The sequence below is a fragment of the Mesoplodon densirostris genome, chromosome 16 (genome assembly GCF_025265405.1).
Source record: "Mesoplodon densirostris isolate mMesDen1 chromosome 16, mMesDen1 primary haplotype, whole genome shotgun sequence".
In the NCBI taxonomy this organism is placed as follows: domain Eukaryota; kingdom Metazoa; phylum Chordata; class Mammalia; order Artiodactyla; family Ziphiidae; genus Mesoplodon; species Mesoplodon densirostris.
Genome location: NC_082676.1, coordinates 74740339 through 74753317, shown reverse-complemented (window position 1 = coordinate 74753317; position 12979 = coordinate 74740339). Strand labels below are relative to the sequence as shown.

General features: G+C 38.1%; 1 protein-coding gene across 1 annotated transcript in view; it reads left to right on the top strand.

The window, feature by feature from the left end:
• Positions 1 to 4690: 4690 nt before the first annotated feature.
• The window catches only part of TMX4 (thioredoxin related transmembrane protein 4), a 41118-nt gene continuing 32829 nt past the window's right edge, over positions 4691 to 12979 (top strand). The window contains exons 1-2 of the mRNA XM_060078118.1: positions 4691 to 5044; positions 12642 to 12757. Coding sequence (XP_059934101.1) covers positions 4860 to 5044; positions 12642 to 12757 — 301 coding nt within the window. The 5' untranslated portion in view covers positions 4691 to 4859. The remainder of the gene's footprint in view (positions 5045 to 12641; positions 12758 to 12979) is intronic.

The following is a 12979-nucleotide window of genomic DNA, read 5'->3' as shown; positions in this document are numbered from 1 at the left end:
CTTCCCAGTTTCTTCTCTATGATAAAAGTAAATCTTGACTAATTGTGTTAAGTACAAGAATACAGTTAGCCTGATTTCCCAACCTTCAAATGCCAAGACAACAGATATTTGTTCATAATAAACATGGTTTAGATTTTTTTTTAAGGTTGAGAGTTAAATTTGGGGGTTCTTATGCTTTCTTGTTATCAGGGCATCTTCTCCATCTGGAAATTTCTCTGCTTCTTTTCGTTGTCTGTTCTATTCCTATCAGAGTAGCTCTAACGCTCAATCTCTTCTGTGGCATATTCTCAACCTTCCTATTCTGAAATGCTCTAGACCATTGAATACTTAGTGTTTTCTGAACATTCTTTAACTTTTATCATGCCTCCTCATTAAGAATGGAGACTCATGTCTCTCTTGATCTCACAGAATCTAGCATAAGACCTGCACACAATATATGCTCCATAAAATTTGCTGAATGAAATGAAGAAACCACCTGGTATACTCCAATATCCAGGGCCTGGTGATTATTAGAGATTACCAAACATTACACATAATATTTATACTTGGATTCCTTGACGGTTTTGTTTTTCCCCTTCATGTACAATTTGCCAGATTTGTAGCACACAACTGCTTTGAATAAAATTTGTGCCTCTTTCTTTTCCAGTTCCCATTTAATCTTACTTTAAAATTGACACTTACTTGCCAGGTTCCCAAATATCATGTAATCAGACAATATAATCAGAAAGTGAGGGGGCAAGTAGTTACAGAAAGGGAGCTATTGTAATTAGAGTCCAGTGAAGACTTTATAATATTGGGGTGGCTGGTCCTAATCGCAGTTGACTGGACTCCAAGGGGAATCACAGGGAATTATCAAATAAACTCTATTTGTAACTATAAAATGTCCTTTTTCTGATCTGCAGTATGCAAGCACAGCTTTTCATATTCATCTGGCATTTGGATTTCTTCTTCTGTGGGTATTTATTTTCTTTTCTATTTTCCTTATTGGGCAGTATATCTTTTTCTTAATTATTTGTAGAACTTCCTGAATTTAAACCTTTGTGTGTTGTGTGTATTTCAGGTCATTTTGCTCAGTTTGGCTTTACTTAAAAATTGTTTTTATTGGGTGGCAAATTTACCAGAATCTTTTTATGGCTTCAGTGTTTCTTGTGTTACTCAGGAAGGCTTTGCCCATCAGATGATTATAAAAGTATTCCCCCCAAAGCTTTCCAAGAACGTTTGTTATAGTATACTTTTTCACTAGTGGATCTGAAAATTATTTTGATATATAGATTGAGGTAGAGATATTTTTTTCCTCAATGAGGAGGAAATTGTCCTAACACTACTATGCATCAGTCCAATTGCTCCCACCTATTTGAAATGCCATTTTTGGACATTATTAGTATGCATCAATATTCATTTCCCATGGATGACCACCCTTCCTATAAGTGATGCAGTCTTATGATTAGTTCTGGCCAGTGGACCATGAGATGAATTGGGATGTGCTACTTCTGGCCTAAGGAAACCAAAAGCCCCTTGTGGCCTTTTACTTTTCCCTTTCCCTGCTATGATCATGGGGAAGGTCTCGTGTTGAGGTGGCAGAGCCATAAGACTGAAGCAGCATGTATTACGTAGACCTTGCCTAGTGTTCAGCTTCCCCAGAGTCTATTAGGCCAAAGAGGATTTTGCATGACAGAGATAGGAACCTTACGAGCCAAGCCTCTGAAATTTGGGGGGTTATTTGTTACTGTAATCTAAGTCTACTTTATCCTGTCCACTACACCACCTTTAGCATATATAAATATCCATATACACATAGTTTTGTTTCTTGAGTCTTTACTCTGATCCATTTTTCTATTTGCTTCTTCTTATACCAATACTTCACTGTTTTATTGTAACTTTATAGCAGATTTAATACCTGAGAGAGCAAGACCTACATCATTGGTCTTTTTCAAAATGCTATTGTCTAGACTTAAGCATTAACTTTTTAAGATAGATTTTTAGAATTCTAAATGAAAGAAGTTGGTTGGATTTTGAATCCTATTGCATTAGATTTACAGATTAATTTGGGGAAATTGACATCTCCACAAAGTCCTCTAGCTTTTTTCATATGTCTTGCATGTTTCTTTTTTTCTTTGGGTAGTTTTTGTTGCTCTTGAATGTGATGTTTGTCTATATTACATTTTAAAATTAATTCTTACTGGTATATAGGAAGAGGATTGATCTGTGTATATATCTCTTGTATGCAGCTTTTCCTGAGCTCACTTATTAGTTTTGAAAAAAAAAATTATTTGATTCTCTTTCCGCAGGAGGTGGTCCTGGGGTTGCTGTTTCTTAGAGGCTTATAACAGCTCCTTTTGGATTCATTTCTAGTCACTAGCCTGGAACAATTCAGTTTATTTCAATCATTTATGGTTTCTTCTACCATCTGTTCTAGGAAGTGTCCTATTTAATAATTCTCCCTCCACCTCTTGTTCCTGTAAGGCATTTAGCAAATCTGTTTGTGTAATTAAATTCCTGTACTATTATTACTTTATGGACTAATTTTACAGCATTGTGTAGCTTATTTAATGTTTCCATACCAGTTTCTCCATCCTCAATAGGAAAATCAGTGCATATTACTTCTATACCCTATTACTATGGAGTTTGTAATCTGAATACAATCTCCTTATCCCTCATTGATTATCTTAGTAATATTAAGTCCCACGTTGCCAATTTTATCAAGGTCTTTGCTTGTTACTATGTTTTTAAAGTTTCTACCATTGGAATATTTGTTGTTATCTTGCTTCCTTTTCCTACTAGGAACCATGTATTTTTGTGTAACCATAGCTGCCCACAGTGCCACCATTGGAAACTGCTCTAGGGACAGAAGTTCTTTCTCCCAGTGCCAAGTACCAATCTTCTATAAACTGTGATTCCATGCTTTAAACATGAAAAGGATTGAGTCCTGACCTAATTATCTAGTCATTATATTTATCTCATTTAATCTTTATAGCCACCTTATGCAGTAGGTTCTATTATTACCTGCATTTAAAAAGAAAATTTGGTGTTAACTGGTTTTAACCCCAAGTCACATAGGTAGAAAGTGTCAGGCCAGTGCCGTAGCCTATTCTGTGCCACCCCACCACACACTTGCTCACACATTCTTGCTATACTCCTTCCTAGTGACCCTAGTCTGAAGGCCAAGAAATGCAATCCTTGAACACTCATTTTGTGTTAGAAGTAAGGAAGAGCTTCAGCAATGATACTCTCCTTTCCTAACTTTTCATTTTGCAAATTTTCCAGCCTACACAAAAGTAGAGAGAATAGCAAAAATGAACTTAGCTTCAGCGTTGATTGATGTTGTGCTACTTTTGTTTCATCCATTTTCTTTCCACCACCCCCCCCAATTTTATTTTTGGAGTAAAGAGAATTCTAGACATCATATTATTTCACCCATAAATATTTCACTATCTGTAACCAATAAAGGCTTCTAAAATATAATCATAACACCATTATCACACCCAACAAAATTAACACTAATTCCTTAATATCAGATCCTATTTTAAGAATTTTTTTTACCAATCATATATCATATACAAAAGCTACACTGAAAAGAATGATAGTGTATGTCATTTCTTTCTAAAAGCAAAATAAAATATTGCCCACTGAGTTTATAAGACGGATCTGTATAAAATAACTGGCTTTTGGTAACATTTATTGCAGGGCCACTTTCCATGTTTACAGTGGTTTGTAAATTTGGGTCTTACAGATAAGGGCTGGCTCCACACAGAACTGAGCAACAACTAATTAACACCTAATTCAGGTATGATCATCTCTGCAGGCAAAATTCATCTTTCTCACCTGTAAGTACTGATTGCAGATTGATCTCATGTGCCCTGCAATACTCTTAGTTGCATAGCTGTCTGTTGATTTGATTTCTGCCCAGGACAGAAATCACACTTTTTCATGATATATTGACCACACTACCCAGTTTTATGCTTTGCACATCTAATGAATTCTTGTAAAGCAACACTTTGAAAAAGCACACCCGACCTCTGATTTTAATTCAGTCTTACATACTAAGGCTGTAGTGATCTCAAGGTACAGTTGCATCGAATGGGTATCTGGAAAGAGATTTGGAAATCATTTAAGGCTATTCTCATTTTAGATCTAACAAAAGTGTAGCCAAGAGAAGCGAGAAGTCCATTTAATCGCAACTGGCACTATTCTTATTGACTCATTTTATCTGTTAGTACCCATGTTTTAAACGTTTTTTTTTTTGTGAAATTAACATTATTTTTGTAAAAAATACAATTGCATGGTCTAGTTTCATTATCTCCAATTAGGTAGTGCTACTTCATTATACACAGGCAAAGAGTACTTAAAATTTCCTCTCCCATCCAGTAAGAGATGCCCAACATGTCCTTTTGTTTTTCCATTCAACAGTTTACTTGTAGTCCATTGCTGTTATTTTTGCTACCATTGAATAGGTGATGCATTTTTTTATTACTGGAGACGTTTCTCTTTAGCAAAAGCCACACGCACCAACCTCGCCCTTACTGGAGCCCAGGCACACGCCGGGCAGGTTCTAAGTTAAGCAACAACCGGCTCATCTGTTTATTTTCAACGCAGCGGTCAGAAGGGGGAGGGTGGCCGTTGCCAAGGCAACCAACGCCCCGGGCAACAGCGAGTCGACGCGGGAGGGGGCGTGGCCTCCGTGGCCCGGGCCGATAAGAGGCGGCGACTGCCACCCCATTCTCGAGCTGGGCTGGTCGGCGCGGCAAGGCGGAGGCGGGGTGGCCCGGTCTTTCTTCGCACTACTTGGGAAGGCCCGGTCCGCAGGGTGGCCGTACCCTCTGCCCCAGCCCCTGCAGAGGAGTCTCGCTCCGTGTCCCGACATGGAGGGCGGGCGCCGCGGCCCGCTGCTCATGGCGCTCCTGGTCGTCTGGGTCGCGGCGGCGGCAGCTGCGGAGGCGGAGGCCGGCCCGGAGCAGGCCGCGCTGCCGCAGGAGCGGAGCCTGGTGCGGCCCATGACCGCCTCCAACTGGACGCTGGTGTTGGAGGGAGAGTGGATGCTGAAATTGTGAGTGTGCCCGCCCGCCCCGCTCGCCACACGACCCTCGCGACTGCCGCCCTCCCGGAGCCGCACCGCCCTCTCCTGCTACCGCAGTGCCTACTGGGCTAGACCTCGGGTCGGGACCCGCCCAGTTAGCGACCTGCAGAGCCGGGCCAGGCCCCCGACGCTGCGCATGCGCGCCCGGCCCTCCGCGGTGAGGGCTGCGGGTGTAGCGCATCCTCCCCTGCCTGGCTAGTTCCCTATTTTGGGAGGAAGTGTTTTAGGGATGGGGTGGATGAGCGGTTTACCAAGGGGAGGAAGGGGAACAGAGAAATCTGCAAGAAAATCTCGAGCTTTTGATAAAAGTGTATGTAGAGGGGAAAGGGCTGTCATTCAGTGACGCTTCTGTACCGAACAAATAACGTAACACTGACTAGGCAAGGTACTTGTTGAATGAATAATTGCAGCATGGTGAGGGGCAGACCAGTCTGTACAAAGTATCTCAGTCTTCACTTTGAAGACCGGGAGATGTCCTTGTGAAAGATAAACGGAAAGGTGGGTGCCTTTGCAGTTTGAAAACAAGATTTCAAATAAATGTTGATATTTGTTAAAATTTTTAGAGGTAGAGATTTCTGGGTAGGTATCATAACTTAATTGTACTAGTGTCATAAAGAAAAGGATATTAATAAATTGCCCCTTTTGAACAATAAACGGTACATATTGGATAGTGCTTTGGCTTGAGGAGAGGTGGGAAAATGCAGTTTTGAGTTAGGAGCAGGGAAGATTTATTCATTATAGTTTAAAATTTAGGAAGGAAGTAACCATTTGAAAGACGGCTTGAAATAGGCAGTGGGCAGATGTCTCAGTAGGCTAGAGAGACCATCGTGGGGGGCTTGTAAGGAAAATGGAGAATGGCTGAAGAAATAATCATCAAGACCACATCTCCTTAGCCTGTGGTTTTCAGATGATACACATACTTGCTTGCTAACTGTTAACTAATTTTACGTTGAGGACACAGACTCTCACAGAATTGAAATTTTCCTTCATTTTTCTTAAGACTAAATTTTGATTCTTTGAATTTAGATTGCAAACAGATTATTCTATAGACTGAAAACCTCAGGCCCAAAAGTTGTAAGTCACTTAGTAGATTACATTGTTCAAAGAACATAATGCACAGTACTGTTTCAAACAAGTATTTACCTTTTGGTCACAAAGCAGGGGATATTTTAGACCTCAAAGTAAAATGCCTTTGGTATCATAGTAAATCAATGAAATTATTAAAGAGATCTGTAGACATGAAGCACTGATTAAAATTAACCAATTAACTACTTTGAATAGAGATGAGGTCATTTTCTATTTAAGAGAGAAAATTTTAAAGTAAGCATGACAGGACTGTCATGTTTGTAATAATTACAAGAGTTTTAGAGAGATTGTTTTATCAGCTAGTACTAAAGAAAGTTGTTTTTTTAGTAGGTGCTTGTACAATGGAGGTTTTCTAGATGTCAGTTTTCTGATTAAAACTGAGTTTGTGTATGTGCATGACGAAGGTCAAAGCAGAAAAGACTTGCTATGTTTAATGGCCTCAACTCCTTTATAGTTCCTTTTGGAGTAGCTATGTTCTTTTTTTTTTTTTTTTCTCTTTTTAAGTAAAAACTAAGAACACTAAAGCTCAGGTAAGTGTAAGCCAAGTTAAGATTATAAACAAGCAACAGCCAACAACTCTTACAGCTATGTTGATGGTTCAAATTTTACTTCATAAATGTACAAGCTGAGGTGTAGTAATCAATTGTTGTAAGCTTGCTATGTGTCCATTGTATGGAGTTATGTTTGGGCTCTGGTTCAAGATGATACTTGTAACCGAAAGTAAGCTGTGTAGACACTTGAGATCTTCTTAGAAGTTCTCTTTTCATTGAGTACACTTCAGAATAGGTTGATATGAAGTGCAGCTAGAAAGGAAAGAACCATTACCTCCAAATTCCAGAAGCTAAGTGCTCGTCCTGAAGAAAATTGTGGCTCTTTATTTGTGATATTCCTCCTCCCTTTGACAAAATCCAACACTTTAAAAAAATAAAATTTACATCTTCAGTACCACTATAAGCCTACTATAAATTTCTAAGAATTTTTTCAAACATCCAATAAGTTATCAGATTTTTTTTTTCTGGTGTCTATAAGAGGAAAACAAAAATGTCTTAATACTTGCTCCCATGTTAGTACTTTGTTCAGATGAACTGGTCATAATAAATGGAGATTGTTAGGGATCCACAGGTGATGATATATTTAACTTCTCAAAAGAAGCAAGTTAGGAGGCTTTCTGATAATATTAAAATTTTAACATTACTTTGAATGACAGTTCTTTACTTGTTCATTTGTTTATATGCTACCTCTCCTCTGGGGACTTCTTCTTTTTGATCCCACTTTGTACAAAGTTCCTATAATACAATTCCTGGTTAGATTGGTATCAATAATTTATTTTGAAGGACATAACAGTGTTTGTCTGCTCTGAGACATGAAAAGTCCTTAATGTAAAATTTAATTTGTTATGTTTTCTTTGTCTTTCAAACAATTTTTTTGTGTTCTTGCAATTGAATTTTCAATTTTTTAAAAAGCACTTCTCTGTTAAGGAGAAATATCAGCTAAAACTATATTTGCAGTAAATCACCATTTTTATTCTGAAACCTTTTAAAACCTGGAAAATTCTCCCATTACTATTAACGTTTTCTTTAATTCTGTGGATTTTTTGTACACTCAGTTTTTCTCTTCTTATTTGCTTTCATACATTCTTTTATACTTTTTACCCCTGTTTCTGCCATGTCTCTGTAATTGGTTTGCTGTGCTTTCATCCTCTTAACCTCTGTTGAAAAGTTTGTTCTTTCTTGGGTTAGGGAAGATTATCTAATCTTTAAAAGGCCTTCTGATGTTTTCTTTTCTCTCTTTCCATTGTTTCATACTGTTCTTCCTTCAGTTGCTTTGTAACCTTTTGCTGTTTTAAACACTTGCTTGGTTCCCATCATATCAGTGCTTGAGACTACTACTTTTGTTCTTTTGAAACACAAAAATATTCAATATAATGCTGTTCTGGTGGCTTTTTTACCCCAAAGACATAAGTAGATATCTACAAAGCTTAATTTTGACCCACATACCTTAAACTGATATCTAGAAGAAAAATATGTCTCTGAGTTAAAATATCTAAAATATTTATCTCTAAGGCATAGAAACCTTTATAAAGCAATACTTTTTCTGACTTTGTTCTTGGGATGATCATGTTTCAAAATTGAAACTAGTCATCTGGTGATGGAGAAAAGCCTCATTTATTTCCCTAGGATCTCTTGGTTTTAGCATTGTTTTTCTAGTATCCTTCTTATACTTGGAGAGAACATCATTGCCTTAACTTGCCCGTATCAAATAGTTATATAATTTCTTGCAGTTTCATCGATAGTGGTGATTTGTTGATTGAATGTATAAGAGATAGTCATTAAATGCTTGTTATTTGTCAGGTTCAGGGTTGGGGACTTGGGAAGATGAAGGTGAATAAATTACATTTCTTGATTTCAAGGGACTGGTATGTCTGCTGAGCTGTGAAGGAAATAATTAGCATAGGTAGCATTTGTTTATTTAGCAGATGTTTGTTGAATGCTTCCTCTCTCTTGAGCATTCCTCAGTGGTTCTCACCAGGGTACTATTAGCATTTTGAGTTGGACAGTTCTTTGATGTGTGGGGATGGCTCACACATTGCAGAACCTTTGGCATCCCTGGCCCCTGCCCATAACATTCTAGTAGTCATGTGACATCAAAAATATTTAAACACCTCCATCCCCTATACACACTTCCAAATGCCTCTGACTGGAAACCACTGCCTTAGGTACTGTTATGGGTATTTAAAAGCATGCAAAAGAGGAGCTTATAGGCTAACATAGAAGTATTTGATTTCACATTGTTTCCACAAAGGGTAATCATCCACATCTTCTCCATTGTCATCATCATCACAGTAAATAGTTACATTGCTTACATCAGTGTAAGCAATTCAGAATGCCCTCTTTCAGAATTTGAGCATCCCAGAAATCTGGTGCAGAATTATTATTCTCATTCTCATTAACTAAAGGAGACGAAAACTTGGAAGGTTAAAGCTTTAAGCCATATCCTTAGTAAGTGGTGAGCAAGACCAGAACTAGAATGCTGACCTGAGCTTTGCAATCCCCAGTGCAAGCTGAGGAGAGTAGTTGTATAGTGGGGGAGGCTGGAGGAAGGCACAGAGCCTGGCTGACTCATGCTTGCTCACGCTTTCAGCTGGCCTGCACACTGACCCATATAAGGGGAGGCCTTTTCCCTATGGGATTCAGAGGTCCACCCATGACTTAGCCTCTCTGTAATTTCTGCAAATGAAGAACATCGCTTTGAGCTCATTCATGACACTCCTTACCATTCGTACAGGTGCCCTGCCTTCTCTGTACCCCAATCACCCAGGAAAATTCTTTCTTGTTTGTATCTAGCATGACCTTATCAAAACTTATAATTATAAATTAATTTATATGTTTTTGTACTTGCTTTTTGTCTTACTTCTCCTCTAGATGATAAGCTTTTAAGTAGAGGAACAAAGTTTTTCCTCCTCCTGTTTAGCTATAAAACCTTAATAACTGTCAAGTTCTAGGTGTTCAATAAACACTTTTTGACTCAGTGAATGAATGAATAATAGACTTTAATTGTTCTTTAATAAAGAGCTAGTATATCACTGAAGGAAACAGCTGTATATATTTTCTTAGGTACTAAGGATAATCACTATCACCTCCCCTTTGTTCATTGATGTAATAAATATTTACTGTGACCTAGAATGTGCCAGGCTCTGTTCTAGGTACAAGCAATGCACCAGTCACTGCCTTCATGGAGTGTTCATTCTAGTGAAATTTCTCTAGCAGGTGTTATAGTAGATTCTAAATGACTATCTTTTAGATACAAAAGAATACTAATAGTTAAAAAAGTTGCAACAACAATGGACCAGTTCCCACTTCTGAGACTCAGGGCTGGTTTATCTCCATCACCAAAAGAACACACTAGGTTAATGGATGACCTTGGTACATTCCAACACAATAAACTCTGATTAAATCTTAGAAATAATGGAATTAACAGTGCCACAGACCAGTGGGTAACAACTACAAAGAAAATGGAGTATCTAAAATTACCTCAGTGGCATTTGTATATTTTGAGGGTCAATTTCACCAAAATCCCAATTTATATAATAGTCTGTCTAGAGATTAGGGACCAGGATTTTATAAAATGATGAAATTTGCATGATTTAATCATTACTGATATAGTAAATGTGTTGTATGCAGAAACAGTTCGAGGGAAACAAAGCAAAGAGGATCTGAAGTTCATTAAACTGTACCTCAAAGTTTCTTCCTTTTTTTTTGGTAATGGCTTTCTTATTCCTACTGTCTGTCTCTCAGTATGTCTTTCTCTGTTGGATCTTATTTTCCTTGGACATTTTTATCACACAAATACCTCCATCTGTGTTCCTGCTCTGTGAGGTCTGAGGTGACCGTCAGCAAGTCTCTCTGAATCTGCCTTGTTGCCTTACAACAGTGAGGCCATAAGGTTCAGATGAGCTAACGCATCATAAAAATGTCTCTGAAACCAGGCGTATGTTACAAATGTCGTTTACATTAATGATTTTCTTAATGTGTGCCTGCTTTACATGTGTCATCTAATCTTTCAATAACCTTCTAAGGTAGCTGCTGTTATTATCCCATTTTACAGTTGAGAAAGCTGAGGCATGGAGGGATTATTAACTTGCTCAAAGACACATGGTTAATTTGTAATTGGTCTCTCTGATGCCTCCGGCAGAACTCTTATCCAATATATTGAAATGCCTATTGAAATGTACTTAATAATAAAATATTCCTTTTTTCCTTAGAGTTTACCAACTGCTTGCCCCAGTCTCATCTGCCATTTGGATATTTAGAAAATATGTAGAAAACAACTATTTTCTCAGATGAAGAATATAATTTTCTTTAAAGTTTGTTCATTTATGTATTCTGCAAACATTTATTGAGCACTTACTGTATACCAGGGTGTACTTTACCTTGCAAATGTAGGGATACAGTGTTTATAGAAAAATCCACATTCAAAGATGTCATGTCAGCAGATTGTTCTTGGACCATGTTCTCTGGTCCATGTCTCCTGGACCTCAGGGATTGGACAGTGAGCTATAATGGGAAGATTAATGACCTTTTAGAATGATCTTGGAATTGGCTATACTAGTCTTTTTTTGTTTTCTTTTTTTCTTTTTTTTTTTTTTTTGTGGCATGCGGGCCTCTCACTGTTGTGGCCTCTCCCGTTGTGGAGCACAGGCTCCGGACGCACAGGCTCAGCAGCCATGGCTCACGGGCCCAGCTGCTCCGTGGCATGTGGGATCTTCCCAGACCGGGGCACAAACCCGCGTCCCCTGCATTGGCAGGTGGACTCTCAACCACTGCGCCACCAGGGAAGCCCTATACTAGTCTTTTCTAAAGATAGAGCTAGAGAGGGCCAGCCTTCCACCTCTTCTCTTTGCTTCCATCGTATTCTTCCCTGATCCATATCCACAGAACTGCTGGGTGCATTTTACAAAATGTGAATCTGATCAGAATTCTCTTACCTCTTTAGGGCTAACCATGGAGCTTCAAATAGAGTGCCAACTCTTTATACAACTTTATTTAAATGCTCAGTACTCTTCACCTTCACCCACATTGTTCTCTCTGCTTAGATTAGAACATTCCTTGATCCCTCTCTTACTGTTACTCCTCTTTTAGATCTTAGCACAGTTGCTTCTTTCTCTTTGGGCCCTTCTGAGATCACCCAGCCTCTGAGTGTCTCTATAGCATCTTTTCTATACTCACATTTGCCACCTGGTTTGTAATTACCTCTTTGGGCTGTATACTCCCTAAGGAGAGGAGGCACATCTGTCTTGTTCACAGTTGTAGCCTCAGCTTCTTGGTTGGTGCTCAGTTCATGTTTATTGAATGAAAAAAATTAATGTAAAAAGCAGAGTTCTGATTGAAGACACAGGTTCTTCTAATTCTTAAGTGTCAGGTAGAGTTGGCTTAGCCTATAGCTTCTGCTTTCTTTCTCGAAATGGTTCAGAACTGCCACAGATCTTTGGAAATGACTCACATTCTTGGGGACCCACTAGCAGATCTTGTGGTCTTTGCTCATCAGACTTGTAGCTTTGATGGACTTGAAACTGGTTTGGCTAGTTTAGGGGCACCCTTGTGAAAATTGTTCTCCTTTAGTAAGCACTTTCAAAACAGTGTTCACCCTCAAATATCACCCTCAAATATCTGGAAAGCGATAAAATTTGGGTTGATTGTAGCAATAACATTGAAATAAAATACTTTAAGTATTAGAGTAATTTGTGAAAAATCTTAAACTTTGGCTAATTTTTCCCAGGGAATTGATATTCATAATATTTATATTAAATTCTAGGAGGGAAGTGTGCTTCTGTTTTTCTTTGTCTAATGACTTTGGGAAAAATTGCTTTTGTGTCTCCCTTTAGTTAAGAATTTATTTTGTCAATTTAAATACTCTATTTCTCTATTTTGTTTTACAGATATTTTTCATGTATGTATATTGATTAGCTATTATTCTTTTATAGTTATGCCCCTTGGTGTCCATCCTGTCAGCAGACTGATTCAGAATGGGAGACTTTTGCAAAGAATGGTGAAATACTTCAAATCAGTGTGGGGAAGGTTGATGTCATTCAAGAACCAGGTACTGTATATGTTGAACATTAAATGCAAAAGTTAATTGCTTTTAATTTTAATTTTTTCAAGCATGCAGAAAAGTTGGAATATCAGAATATTGATGACCCATGAACTGATCACCTAAAATCAAGATAATATTTTAGCATATCTGCATCTGTCTGTGTTTGTATTTACACATGCATACGTGTATATATTTATATATTTATTATTTTTTTGCTAAGTCATTTGA